The 14,834-nt window shown below is 46.5% G+C and overlaps 1 protein-coding gene across 1 annotated transcript in view; it reads left to right on the forward strand.

The window, feature by feature from the left end:
* Window positions 1–14,834, forward strand: part of LOC115090602 (sodium- and chloride-dependent GABA transporter 2-like) — a 204,260-nt gene that overhangs the window by 104,920 nt on the left and 84,506 nt on the right. Inside the window, exons 8-9 of the mRNA XM_029599942.1 lie at window positions 9,816–9,919; window positions 11,337–11,344. Coding sequence (XP_029455802.1) covers window positions 9,816–9,919; window positions 11,337–11,344 — 112 coding nt within the window. The remainder of the gene's footprint in view (window positions 1–9,815; window positions 9,920–11,336; window positions 11,345–14,834) is intronic.

Raw genomic sequence — 14,834 nt, forward strand, 5'->3', positions numbered from 1 at the left:
AGGAGGCATCCGTCGTTTTGAGTGAGCAGATGCGGATCCGTTCCCAGAGGGATGTGCCTGCGGATGGAGAGATCCTGGAGTATGGGAAACCACACTTGGCGTGGCCAGTGGGGTGCTATCAGGATCATGGTCCCTCCGTCCTGGCGTAGCTTCACGAGAGTCCTTGACAGAAGAGGAAGTGGAGGGAATGCATAAAGCAGACCTGTCGTCCACTTGAGGGAGAAGGCATCTCTCGGCTGAAAGTGTTGGCTCCGAATGAGAGAGCAGTAATCGTCCACTTTGTGGTTCTGAGGGGACGCAAAGAGGTCTATGCGGGGAAAACCCCACTTGTGAAACAGAGAGGTCACTACCAGAGGATCGAGAGACCACTCGTGTGGCTTGAAGACACGGCTCAGCTGGTCTGCCAATACATTGTCTACTCCCGGCAGGTAAGTGGCCCTGAGGTACACAGAGTGGGAGAGGGCTTCCGCCCAAATCTGCGCAGCTTCCTGACACAGAAGGAAGGAGCCTGTGCCTCCCTGCTTGTTCATGTACCACATGGCCACTTGGTTGTCCGTCTGGATTAAGATTATCTGATGGAATAGATGATCTTTGAAAGTTCGGCGCGCATAGCGGATTGCGCTAAGTTCCAGGAAATTTATCTGGTGTTCGGCTTCCTCTTTGGACCATAACCCTTGGGTTTGTAATTCGTCCACATGGGCTCCCCAACCGATGTGAGAAGCGTCGGTGGTTAGGATTACCTGCGGATCCGGTGGAAGAAAAGGTAAGCCCTGAAGGAGGTTGACCTGAGTTGTCCACCAGGTTAAGGATAGGCGCAGGGCCTGTGTGACTGTGACTATGGAGGACAGAGGCTGAAAAGCTTGAATCCATTGGTGTCGTAGAGTCCATTGTGTTACTCTCATGGCTAGTCGGGTCATGGGAGTGACTTGAACCGAGGATGCCATGTGTCCTAGGAGAATGAGGAACTGGCGAGCCGTGGCAGTGTTTTGAGACTGGAGCTGGCGAGCCAGGGATATTAGGGTGTGGACCCTCTGAAGAGGAAGGTAAGCCTTTGCCTGTAAGGTGTCCAAGTCTGCTCCAATGAAGGATAAGGTTTGAGACGGGACTAAGCAAGATTTCTCGTAATTGACAAGAAACCCTAAGGAAAGGAGTGTTTGAATTGTCAATTTTAGGGAGGATTGAGCTATGTGTTGGGTGGAGGCCCTGATTAGCCAATCGTCCAGGTAGGGGTAGACGTGGACACCTTCCTTCCTTAGGAATGCTGCTGCCACCACGAGACATTTGGTAAAGACTCGTGGGGCAGAAGCCAGACCGAAAGGTAGGACACGGTATTGATAATGGTCGTGGCCTACAAGAAACCGCAGATATTTGCGATGGGATTGTGTGATCGCAATGTGGGTATAAGCGTCCTTGAGGTCGAGAGAGCACAGCCAATCCCCCTTTTGCAACAGAGGGAGCAAGGCGCCCAGGGTTACCATCTTGAACTTTTCTTTTTGCAGATACTTGTTGAGGGCCCGAAGGTCCAGAATTGGACGTAGCCCCCCTGATTTCTTTGGTATTAGGAAGTATCTGGAATAGAATCCTTTCCCTTGTTGACAAGGAGGGACGGGTTCTATAGCATTTGATTGTAGAAGAAGGGATACTTCTTGATGTAATTGAGTGAAATGGCTGGTTAGACTCCATGGCTGAAGGGGCGGGGAGTCTGGCGGAAGTGTTATGAAGTTGAGGTGGTAACCCTGTGCGATAATTGCTAGCACCCACTGATCTGAGGTGATCTGTTTCCAACGGTGTAAGAAGTGGAACAGTCGACCCCCCACAGGGATGTGTGGAAGAGGGAGATGACATGTGCTCAATACAGGGAAGTCAAAGGCCCGCCGTAGGCCCAGGAGGTGGGGCTACAGTAGGTCTTTGCTTTCTCGGCTGACGAGGCTGAGGCCTGTTAGAGGACCGTGCAGGACGAGTCCTAGTTGACGGAGGGTAGTAGCGACGTGGTCGAAAGAATGACTTCTTAGAGTCCTTCTTTTGCGGTTGCTTGGAGGTCACCTCAGGTGGGACAGATGAGAGTTGTTTTAACGTCTCATGGTGGTCTTTTAACTCCGCCACAATCTGTTGAATTTGTTCTCCAAACAAATTGTCGCCTAAGCAGGGCAAATCAGCAAGACGATCTTGGACTTCTGGGCGAAGGTTGGATGACTTTAACCAAGCCCAACGTCTGGCTGAGATGGCTGTGGCTGAAACCTTCGTGGAAGCATCGAATATGTCATAGGCAGTCCTAATCTCGTGCTTCCCTGCCTCAAATCCCTTGTGAAGAAGGGCTTGAAGCTGTGGTTGGTATTGGTCTGGTAACGTGTCAGCATAGTCTTGCATCTGCTTAAAGATGGCTCTGTTGTATTGAGTCATGTAAAGTTGATATGAAGCTATGCGTGAAATCAACGTAGCTCCATGATACACTTTCCGTCCTACACTATCTAGGAACTTGTTGTCCCTGGTAGGTGGGGTAGAAGAGTGCGGCTTAAGACGCTTGGCCTTCTTCTGCGCGGACTCAACCACAACAGAGCGATGATCCAGTTGAGGTTTTTGGAAACCTGGTGCTGACTGGACAAGGTATGTGGAGTCAGCTTTCTTGTTAACTGGTGACACCGATGAAGGAGATTCCCAGTTTTTCTTGAGCAGATCCAAAAACACCTGGTGTATAGGGATGGAAGCGATGATTTTTGGAGCATCCAGAAATTGAAGTAGTTCCATCATCTGGTGTCTGTCATCAGCTTCAGATTGTAGTTGAAAAGGTACAACTTCTGACATCTCTTTCACAAAGTTAATGAAAGATAGATCCTCAGGAGGAGATCTTTTTCTACTCTCTGTAGGAGATGGCGGCGAAGGCAATTCTGTGTCAGAAGAGGTATCATCATCATCACCCCAGGTATCGTAGGGATCATGTGGGGCTTGTAGCCCTGATGGACCTGGCTGAGGCTCTGAAGGCATCGATGGAAACCGAGGTGGAATCGGTGCGGTAGGTGGAACCAGAAATGGCATCGATGGCTTCGGTGCTACCGATGGAATCGGTGCCTGGCGCGGAATCGATGGAGCCGAAGGATAAATCGGTGGAGATATACCAGAAGGTACCGATGGAACTACCCCGGAAGGGGGAATTCGAAACGGTGTTTCTCCTGCCGATGAGAAACCAGTCGGAGACGGTGGTGTTGTCGATGGCACTGGAATCACCGATGGAAGGGCCGTCATGAGTGCCTCCATGCGGCTCAGTAGCGGTGCTAGTGCTTGGATCAACGGCTCGGTGGTCGGTTCCCTCCTCGGTGGCGAAGCCGGTGCCGGTGTCGGTGCTGGGGGCGGCACTGGAACCGGTGCCGGAGACGGTGCCGATGGAGGTTGTAATTTCTTCATCGCTTTCTCGATGGCCTCCTGGACCAGCCGGTCCAGTTCTGCCCGGAGACCAGGGGTAACTATACCCAGGCTCGACGGGAGAGGGAGGCTGAGGCAGGGCAGGAGGGACCACCGTAACCGGTGGGATCACGGCCCCACACCCCGAGAGGGTGAGGGTTTCCTCGATGCCGGCGAACGAGACGTGGAGGGTATCCGGTCTGTTCGTGGCTTCTTTGTCGGTGGCTCGGCTTGAGCAGAGGTCGATGGCTGTGGATCCTCGACAGGCCGAGACTTGTGCCGTCGATGGCGGTGCTTTTCCTTTCGATCCCCTCGCCCATCCGGGGAAGGGACGGGAGTCGACGGCCGAGAAGCGATCGATGGCGGACGGTCACCGGAGGGTTGACGATGATGGTACAACTTCGACGGTGCCGGTTCCGATGACGTCGATGCTATCGATGGCGTTGGGGTGGGTGCATGGAAGAGGAGCCCCATCTTCTCCATCCTGGCTTTGCGACCCTTGGGTGTCATTAAGGCACATTTGGTGCAAGTCAGGACATCATGCTCACTACCCAAACACATGACACAAACCCTGTGGGGGTCTGTGATGGACATAGTCTGGGTACAATCCGGACAACGACGGAACCCCGTTGCCATGGCTGGAAGTCAAAATTTAGGCTGGGGATCGGTAAGTGCCAACAGGCCTCGAGGCCAAAATCGACAGAAGTCGATGGAAAAAGGCAAAAACTTACCGGGTTCCGTAAGATGACTAAAAAAATTTGTCGAAGGGAGACCCCTGAGGGGCAAATTTTCTTAGGAAATTAATTTCCAAATTCCTGTCAGGAACGTGGTTAGAGAGCTCCTTTCACCGCGTGGCAACTGCTGCGCGGAAAAAAGAAGACTGAAGGGAGACCCCTGCTGGCTGCAGGGTCAGTGCCTTGCTGGGCATGCCCAGTAGGGGCCAGTCAAAGTTCTGTTTAAACTTTGACAGAAGTTTTCCATGGTGGGCTCCATCCTCGATGTCACCCAATTGTGAGGACAACCATCCTGCTTGTCCTGTGAGAAAATGTGCTACTCATTGATACATGCAATCTTTTACACTTTATAACTGAAAGTCCTAATAAATGTATACATTTCAAATTACAGAGATGGTGAAAGATCACAAAAAAAGAGTATGTTTACAATATTTATGTGGTTCAATGAACAAAACTTTTGTAGCATCTATCCTTTTAATATAATGTGAACAATATGTCTACAAGATAAATTATATGAGTGATGTCCGATCCATTCTACATTTATATTTAACCCTGCTGATTCCATTGAATTCAACTCATGAATCCATCTCTGCTCCTGTCAAAATAATAGAAGTTCATGGTTGCCTCCCCACGGTAAAACAGGATTGTGGTCAATTGCAAAACATATGAGATCTTCAAAAACATGGCAATTTGGGGCACAATGAGAAGCTAAAGGTGCATCCAGCCTCTCATTTTTTAAACAATTGTGATGCTCAATCATTCTGTTTCAGAGGCCGCTTTGTCTTGTTCACATAAATCATGTTACAAGAACATGTTGTTATGTAAACCACGATACACATGTAGTAAAAACTTTTAAAATATACTTCTTATTACATGTTGGGGGATGTATAAATTCCTTAAGCTTCAACATGTGGTGCCACTCAGAATAGTGACCTCATTTGTGGTGATCGTGTAGTTTTTCACCGATGGTTTCTGTGTGGACAATGAAGGCAAAAAAGCTGGACATAAGATCTCTCTCACAAATTCTTAGAGTGGGAAAATACTATACTTAAATGAATGCCCTTAAAACAGGGAAGTGGATTTAGAATCTGCCAGTGATGATGGATGCTTTTAACAACGGCATGGGAGAGAGGTGAATAGTTGAGCAGCAGATTTAAATATAAATGAAGAATGGGCATCACTCACATAAATTATCTTGTGGACATATTACTCATATTATATATTTAAAAGGATGGATAATTCAAAGTTTTGTTCATTGAACCACATAAACATTGCAAGCATAGGGGTACATTTTCAAAAACAGCGCGCTCGTACTTTTGTTCGCGCACCACGCGCAAACAAAAGTACGCTGGATTTTATAAGATACGCGTGTAGCCGCGCGTATCTTATAAAATCCGGGGTTGGCGCATGCAAGGGGGTGCACAGTTGTGCAACCTGCGCGCGCCGAGCCCGGCGCACGCTGCCTGTTCCCTCCGAGGCCGCTCCGAAATCAGAGCGGCCTCGGAGGGAACTTTCCTTCCGCCTCCCCTCAGCTTCCCCTCCCTTCCCCTACCTAACCCACCCCCCCAACCCTATCTAAAACCCCCCTACCATTTTTGGCAGATTTACGCCTACCAGAGGCAGGCGTAAATCTGTGCGCGCCAGCGGGCTGCTGGCGCGCCATCACCCAACCCGGGGGCTGGTCGGCAGGCCTCGACCATGCCCCCGGGCTGGCGTCATGCCCCCGACATGCCTCCCGCCCCGCCCCGAAATTCACGCCACCCATCCGACATGCCCCCAACATGCCCCTTTTGCAAAGCCCCGGGTCATACGCGCATACCGGGGCTTGCGCGCACTGCCGAGCCTATGCAAAATAGGCTCGTCGCGTGCAGGGGCCTTTTAAGAGGGTTACGCGCATAACTTACGTGCGTAACCCTTTTAAAATCTGGCCCATAATCTTTTATGTGATTTTTCACCATCTGTGTATTTTGAAACAAGTCTACATTCATTAGGATTTTCAGTTATAAAGTGTAATGGATTTCATGTATCAATGAGGAGCAACATTGTCTCCACATCCATTAAGATTTCTATCTAAAGACAGAATTTAATTGGCTAGTTTCAATTTTATTCAATTTTTTTCCTTCTAATTCTATTGGACGATACAAAAGATGGGAACATTGTTTTTATTAGCTACTCCAACATACTTGGGAGATTTAAGTCCTTGCAATATGAACTGGTATTGTCACTAGTTTTTTTTAAATGAATCTTTTTTGAGATTTTTCATGACCTGTGTTTTTTAAAATAAACGTACATAAGTCTTTATTTTGTCATACAAAGGAAAGGACTGCTTGTATCAATGAGTAGCACAAATGTTTCTGTATTCGTTGTGATTTGTATCTAAAGGCAGATTTTAACTGGCTAGTTTCAGTTTCATTTATACTTTTCTCTAATTCCATTGAATGATACAAAAATTGGGAGCATTACATTCATTGGCTATTCCAGCATGCTTGGGAGATTTAAGTTCTTGCAATAAGTGCAGGTGTTGTCACCAGTTTCTTGAAATGGAAGTAGACAGCATTAATCATTAATCAAGATTTATGTTTTATGGAGAATTTATTTTATATTAGTATTTACATAAGAGTTTTTATTAAGAAACAAATAAAAATTTTGCTATTGCAATTTCTTTTTTTATTTAGGAAAGCCTTCAAACAGCGATTCTGCAAAACATTGGCAACATCAGCGTTTTTTGTTTCCAGCAACTTTATTTCCCTTTTCATCAGCTTTCAGAGTGTTTCACTGAAATGCAAAACAACAAAGTTTGAGATAAGTGACTTTAAGGCACAAGTTAAAATATATAATGCTATCATAATGTTGATGAACTATAAGTTTTGATCAGCAAAAAAAGTTTTTTATGCAGATGAAATTTAATGTGGATAAGTGCAAGGTGATGCATATAGGGAAAAATAACCCATGCTATAGTTACACGATATTAGATTCCATATTAGGATCTACCACCCAGGAAAGAGATCTAGGTGTCATAGTGGATAACACATTGAAATCATCGGTTCAGTGTGCTGCGGCAGTCAAAAAAGCAAACAGAATGTTAGGAATTATTAGGAAGAGAATGGTGAATAAAACAGAAAATGTCATAATGCCTCTGTACTGCTCCATGGTGAGACCGTACAGAGAAGGGCAACCAAAATGATAAAGGGGATGGAACAGCTCCCCTATGAGGAAAGACTAAAGAGATTAGGACTGTTCAGCTTGGAGAAGAGACGGCTGAGGGGGGATATGATAGAGGTGTTTTAAAATCATGAGAGGTCTAGACCGGGTAATGTGAATCAGTTATTTACTCTTTCGGATAATAGAAGGACTAGGGGCACTCCATGAAGTTAGCATGTAATACATTTAAAACTAATCAGAGAAAGTTTCTTTTTCACTCAACGCACAATTAAACGCTGGAATTTGGTTGCCAGAGGATGTAGTTAGTGCAGTTAGGGCAGGATTTTAGTATCTACGCCCGATTTTTTAACATGTGTGCGCAGCCATTCGCATGTTATAAAATCCGGGATTGGCGCGTGCAAGGAGGTACACACTTGGGCACCTTGCACGTGCCGAGCCCTAGGGGAGCCCCGATGGCTTTCCCTGTTTCCTCCAAGGCCACTCTGAACTTTCCTTCCACCCTCCCCCACCTTCCCCTCCCTTCCCCTCCCTAAACCCCCCCCCAACCTTTTTTTAGCAAGTTGCACCTGCCTCTGGGCTAGCGTAGGTTGCACCCGCCGGCCAAATGCCAGCGTGCGATCCCTCGGCCTAGTGGCCCTAGAGAGGCCTCTGGCCACGCCCCCACCCCGCCCCTTTTTTCAAGTCCTGGGACATAAGCGCATCCTGGGGCTTGCGCGCATCGCCGGACCTATGCAAAATAGGCTTGGCATGCATAACCCCCCTGCACACATAAATCCAGCTGGATTTACGCGCATGGGGCAAATCTTTAAACTTACGCGAGGGCGCAGATTTGTTCGCGCAACCCGGCACGAATAAATCTATGCCCGATTTTAAAACATGCGCGCACTGCTGTGCGCATGTTATAAAATCCAGGGTCGATGCGCGCGGGGGGGGGGGGGGGTGGTGTGCACAATTGTGCAACCTGCACGAGCCGAGCAGCCTCCATCCGTTCCCTCCGAGGCCGCTCCGAAATCGGAGCGGCCTTGGAGAGAACTTTTTTTTTTGTCCACCCCACCTTTTCCTCCCTTCCCCTATCTAACCCACCCCCCAGCCCTAACTAAATCCCCCCCCCTACCTTATTTGGTGGAGTTTCGCCTGCTGCTGGCTCCCTGCCCCAGCACAGGCCATTGTGCCGGAGCACTCGGCCCCACCCCTGGCCCGCCGTCATGCCTCCGGCCCTACCCCTGACCGCCGCCACGCCCCCGGCCCACCGGCACGCCCTCGGCCAGCCCCTTATTCGACGTGCGTCCTGGGCCTTGCGCACGCCGCTGAGCCTATGCAAGATAGGCTCGGTGTACGCAGGGGGAGGCAGGGGGAGGTTTTCGGGGGTTGCGCGCGAATCTTACGTGCGCAACCCTTTGAAAATCTACCCCATAGGGCTTTTAAAATTTGCCCCTTAGTGTAGCTAGGTTTAAAAAAGGTTTGGATAAGTTCTTGGAGGAGACGTCTATTACCTGCTATTAATCAAGTTGACTTAGAAAATAGCCACTGCTATTACTAACATCAGTAGCATGGGATAGACTTAGTTTTTGGGTACTTGCCAGGTACTTATAGCCTGGATTGGCCACTGTTGGAAACAGGATACTGGGCTTGATGGACCCTTGGTCTGACCCAGTATGGCATGTTCTTAAGTGATCATTTTATAGGAAATTGCATTAAATCTTAAATCTGTTGCTTGTTCACAAAAGATTGCATTTAAAAAATGTATAAGGAATTTATTGACCTATGATCAAATCAGCGAGCAACTACAAAACCTTTACCTGTTTTGCTTAAGCTCTGAGGTCCTTTTCCTCCTATTTTTCATTTTCCTCCATTGGCTTAAAAGTATAATTGTTTAGTGTGTCATATTTTTGTTTTGGACAATTTCATGTAATGTCCTTTTGCTACCCTTGTCACTTACCAGGCCACTTGATGGTGCCAGGGAGAACTGCACAGGCCTTGCAAACATGCCTTTCTCCTGGCAACCTCCCACCCTCCAGTTGATTTTCCGCTTGCCTCTTGGTAAGTACCCTGTCCATAAGCTGCTCTCTGAGGATTTCAAGGGACACTGTAACCTCATAACAAATTGAGGTCAAAAGGTTTTCAGAAAGACATTCACAGAGCATTTACTAAAATACTGTGATCTTATAGTTCTCTGTTAGTTGGGTCACTAATTGGTTGCAAAATACAGGGCTAATAAACTAAATAGTTTAAAATTAAAAATGAATTACAGTGAACTCAAAAGATTGAAACACTGGAAACAATAAATAGGGAAAAAGAAAATGAATTGCTCTAGTACACTAATTTATGCTTAAATCAGTTTGCTTAAATATTTAAACAACTTCTTTCTCAGCAAATACTGTAAATGCCATGCATATTCATTATAGACTTTCTGAAAATCAGACCAGTTTGTAATCTTCCATTATTGGCTTTGGGGAGCCATGTAGCTAGATACCTGATTTTAGCATTCTGCTTGCATATCAACTATGTTTGTCTCCTTCTCAGGTGTGGATGGATGCCGGAACACAGATCTTCTTCTCGTATGCCATATGTCTGGGGTGTCTTACTGCATTAGGCAGCTATAACAAATACAATAATAACTGTTACAGGTAAGAGAACATTATTTTATTTACAGGAAGATTTTCTGTTCTGTCCAGCTAAAACTTAATTTAGCTTGTCAGATACCATACTCTTGTAATACACTTTATTGTTATAACATATCTATCTCTCCAAAGCATATTTAATAGGGATGTGAATCGTTTTAGGACGATTAAAATTATCGTCCGATAATTTTAATATCGTCTTAAACCGTTATGGAACTCAATACAATAGAGATTCTAACGATTTATCGTTATAAATCGTTAGAATCGTGAGCCGGCACACTAAAACCCCCTAAAACCCACCCCCGACCCTTTAAATTAAATCCCCCACCCTCCCGAACCCCCCCCAAATGACTTAAATAACCTGCGGGTCCAGCGGCGGTCCGGAACGGCAGCGGTCCGGAACGGGCTCCTGCTCCTGAATCTTGTTGTCTTCAGCCGGCGCCATTTTCCAAAATGGCGCCGAAAAATGGCGGCGGCCATAGACGAACACGATTGGACGGCAGGAGGTCCTTCCGGACCCCCGCTGGACTTTTGGCAAGTCTCGTGGGGATCAGGAGGCCCCCCACAAGCTGGCCAAAAGTTCCTGGAGGTCCAGCGGGGGTCAGGGAGCGATTTCCCGCCGCAAATCGTTTTCGTACGGAAAATGGCGCCGGCAGGAGATCGACTGCAGGAGGTTGTTCAGTGAGGCACCGGAACCCTCGCTGAACGACCTCCTGCAGTCGATCTCCTGCCGGCGCCATTTTCCGTACGAAAACGATTCGCGGCGGGAAATCGCTCCCTGACCCCCGCTGGACCTCCAGGAACTTTTGGCCAGCTTGTGGGGGGCCTCCTGACCCCCACGAGACTTGCCAAAAGTCCAGCAGGGGTCCGGAAGGACCTCCTGCCGTCCAATCGTGTTCGTCTATGGCCGCCGCCATTTTTCGGCGCCATTTTGGAAAATGGCGCCGGCTGAAGACAACAAGATTCAGGAGCAGGAGCCCGTTCCGGACCGCTGCCGTTCCGGACCGCCGCTGGACCCGCAGGTTATTTAAGTCATTTGGGGGGGGGGTTCGGGAGGATGGGGGATTTAATTTAAAGGGTCGGGGTGGGTTTTAGGGGGTTTTAATGTGCCGGTTTTGCGATTTTTCGATTTTTCACGATTTTTCACGATATTTTACCCCCCCAAACGGCAACAATACGATTCCCTCCCCCTCCCAGCCGAAATCGATCGTTAAGACGATCGAGGACACGATTCACATCCCTAATATTTAAAGATATTGTGGGTTTCAGTAACAATGGATTACTAACAACTTATTTTTGCTTTGGTTTTCTACATGCTCTTATTAGACTGCTGTTATGCATCATTTTCAGCCATTTCTTTGTCTTTCTCTCATATACCTGCCCACATCAGTATCTAAGTACTGCAGTAACCCATGCCATTGAGAGAGTGTAGTTCTGCTCTCTAGAACCACTTTCAGTACTCCATTTTTATCAGCTACTCAGTGCTATCATAACAGCAGTATGAACTGGTTGTGAATTGTCATGGCTAGAATACAGAGCTATGAACACAGAGGCTGTTTTCCTTTGAGAAAGTTATTTGAGCTAAATTAATTATGCTTAAACTTAGATTTCAGTTGCTTTTGGGTAAAAAGACATTTCTCCCTCTGATAAGAGGGAAAGCAATCAGAGTCCTGTCAAATAATACCAAGGCAGTGGCACATGTGAACAAGCCCCACATTGGCAGACAAAGTGGCCCAGCATTGGCAGCCCCACATTGGCAGACAAAGTAGCCCAGCTATGCAAATGGGCAGAAGAAAACCTGCTCTTCCTCTCGGCAACCTACAGTTTAGGGAAGGAGAATCTCCAGGCCAACATTCTCAGCAGAAACAGGTTAGACCCAGGGGAATGGAAACTGAGCCTGGAGGCCTTCAAAAGGACAGTGGATCAGTGGGGTCACTTGGGTGCAGACTTAATGGTAACCCATTCACGTTCCAGAGCCAACATATTTCTCAGCCACTGTGCAGAGGCAGGTACAATGGAATAGTGCCCTTCTCTGTCCATGGCCAAGATACAGCCTTCTGTTTGTCTTCCTAATGTAGCTTCTCATAGAGTGATAAAAATGATAGAGGACCATCCCTCAATAGTCATTCTGGCTGCCCTGGATGGATGAGGAGACTTTGGTATACAGACCTAATAAGGTTGCTGGATGTAACTCATCTATGCTTGCCCAGGTCCAGTCCCAATGGAAGATCCATCTCCATACTCTCTTATGGCCTGGTCCTTGAAAGGGCATACCTGTGTGGAAGAGGGTACTCCCCAGCAGTAATATCAACCATGCTAAAGGCATGTAAGATCTCTATATCACTAGCATATATCAGGATCTGGTGAATGTTGAAAAGGTTCTGCCATGACCATGGAGTCTTCCCTAGGATATCATTTGTCATACTATAAGGCCTGAATTAAAGGCACCTAGGTGGCAGCTCACCCGATAGAGTATGATTCCTAATGCAGTAAAATATATTCAGCCTCCCTTTACACCAATAGTTCAGCAATGGGACCCTAAATTGGTCTTAGAGGCCTTGGTGAAATCCGCCTTTGAGCCAGTGAAGCAGGCATCCATGAAGGACCTGTCCCTGAAAACTGATTTTTTTTGTAGCTATCTGCACAACTAAGCACATCCGGAACTACAGGCCCTCTCATGTAGGGACCTTTATTGTTTTTTTTCTTTGGACTCTTTCATCTTTCGTCCGGTACCATCTAATTGTGCCCAAGGTGGTGTCTTCATTTCATTTAAATCAGTCCAGCATTTAGGAGCAGTGAGTATCGATAGAAAGATAACAGCCTACATCTTCTGGATTTGTGTTGTATACACCCCAGAAAGGAAACAATAGCTTAGGCCTACTTTCTTTCTGGAAGACAAGCACTGGCCACACTCCACAAGGCACCAGCATTGTCATGAATGGAGGTATCTTAAGCCTACCAGGAAGAAAATCTATGAGGCAGTCACTTGGTCATTCTTACACTCCTTTGTGAGGTATTATAGACTGGAAGTGCAAGCCACAGCAGATGATGCCTTCAGGGATAGAAATCCTTAAAGCAGCCTTGTCTTCCTCTCTCTCTGCCAACACACAACTTAGGTATCTCCCATGCATAAGAATTGGTCTAGTAGGAAGAAAAGGAAGGAGACATCTGTTTTACCTTATAATTTCCTTTTTTTGAGTCCTGCTAGTCCAGTTCAGGAGCCATCCACACTTTCTCTACCCATTTTAGAAAAATACGCCTTTATACTTTACGCATGTAATATTTTTAATATATGCACATAATAACCATCAATTATATGCAAAAGTAGGCATTTTAGAAAGTATGCATGTACTATACTTATGTGTGTATTTGGAATCACTAGTTTGCTGACACTTCAACCAGCTTATCTAAACCTCCACCAGTTCACCTAAACTCTCCAGCACCTTTATCCTGAATCCCTACCATTTCATCCAGAACTTCCACCCTAAAACTACAGACAAAACACAAGTGCGATTTCAATTGCATGACTCAATCAGTAGGTGTAAAAGCACATATATACGTTTGATAATGTATATGCATATACCTCTTATAAAATTCCAACTTCTATACACATTTCTGAACCTTACTCTGAACTGCCTTTTTTTCCCTCATACATGTATGTGTGACACATGAATTTTAGGCCTCTGAAAAATTCTACTTACATTCATTCTTGCCACTTGCACACATATAGCTAAATTTTAAATCCCCTGCGCATGGGGGGAAAACGGGGGGTTACGCTGTGGCTGGGCCTTGCACTCGCTGCGAGCATTTTAGAAGAGTCTCAGTCATGCGCGTAACCCCCGTTATGCGCATAAGAGCCAGGCTTCTATCAAGGAGCGGTCTGGGGTAGGGGAGGGGTGGTCCAGGGGGGGCAGGGTGGAGCTGGAGGCCACCAGTACAGCGGCCAATTGCTGCTGTGCTGGGGGATCGCACGCCGGCAACCTGATGGCGCCTGCAACTTACGCCAGCTCAGGAGTTGGCGTAAGTTCCAAAAGAATGAAAATTACACAGGGTAGGGCCTTCAAAGGGGTCAGGGAAGAGGGAAAGAGGGTCAGTAAGGGGGAGGAAAAGTGCCCTCCCAGTCCGCTCTTTAATTGTCTCTCTCTCCGCACTCTCACAAATTGTCTCTCTCCTTAACTGACGCGGATTGGGATGGGAACTGGTGGAGGCCCGATCTCGTCGCCGCGCGGTAAACTGGGGAAATCTACCCTCCCTGCGCATGCTGGCCTGGATTTTATAACATGCACACGCTGGCGTGCGCATGTTATAAAATCACACATCCATGTGTGCTCACATGGACGCGTGCATTTTTTTTAAAAATCTACCTGATACTTTCCAATTTTATACATTGAAACTTTTTGAAAATTCACCCCTAAATGCTAAGAGCTCTATTTAGAAAAACTGATACAAGCTAAGTATACTATGCAATGAAATAAAACAAGGAATACAGAGTAATAATCAACTAAATTTGCCTAGATTTTAGGAAGAAATATTTTTCTAATAATCTCTTCATATAATATATCTCAGCTAATAGTCTTAACTTGTAGCCTTTAATAACTCCTTGTATAATGAGCCTTAGCCTTGTTGGATATGTATTTTAATTGGACTCTTTTGTATGTGTGTTACATTAGCTCATTGTGCATGCAGATAAGGCGGAAATTGTGGATCAGAGGACTATAAGTTATATAATAAATAGATAAAAGTGTAAAGTAACTCTTGCATTAACATACGGTTAATGTGCATTAAGCATGGGTATTTATTCAAGGTTGAATCATAGTATAAGACAGCAGAAAAAGACCAGTTGGCCCATTCAGACTGCTGAGTTACTGTGCACATTGCAAAAGACATTATCCCAGCTGCCACTCACAGAAGCTTGATCGCT

This window comes from Rhinatrema bivittatum, chromosome 4 (assembly GCF_901001135.1).
Source record: "Rhinatrema bivittatum chromosome 4, aRhiBiv1.1, whole genome shotgun sequence".
Taxonomy (NCBI): Eukaryota; Metazoa; Chordata; class Amphibia; order Gymnophiona; family Rhinatrematidae; genus Rhinatrema; species Rhinatrema bivittatum.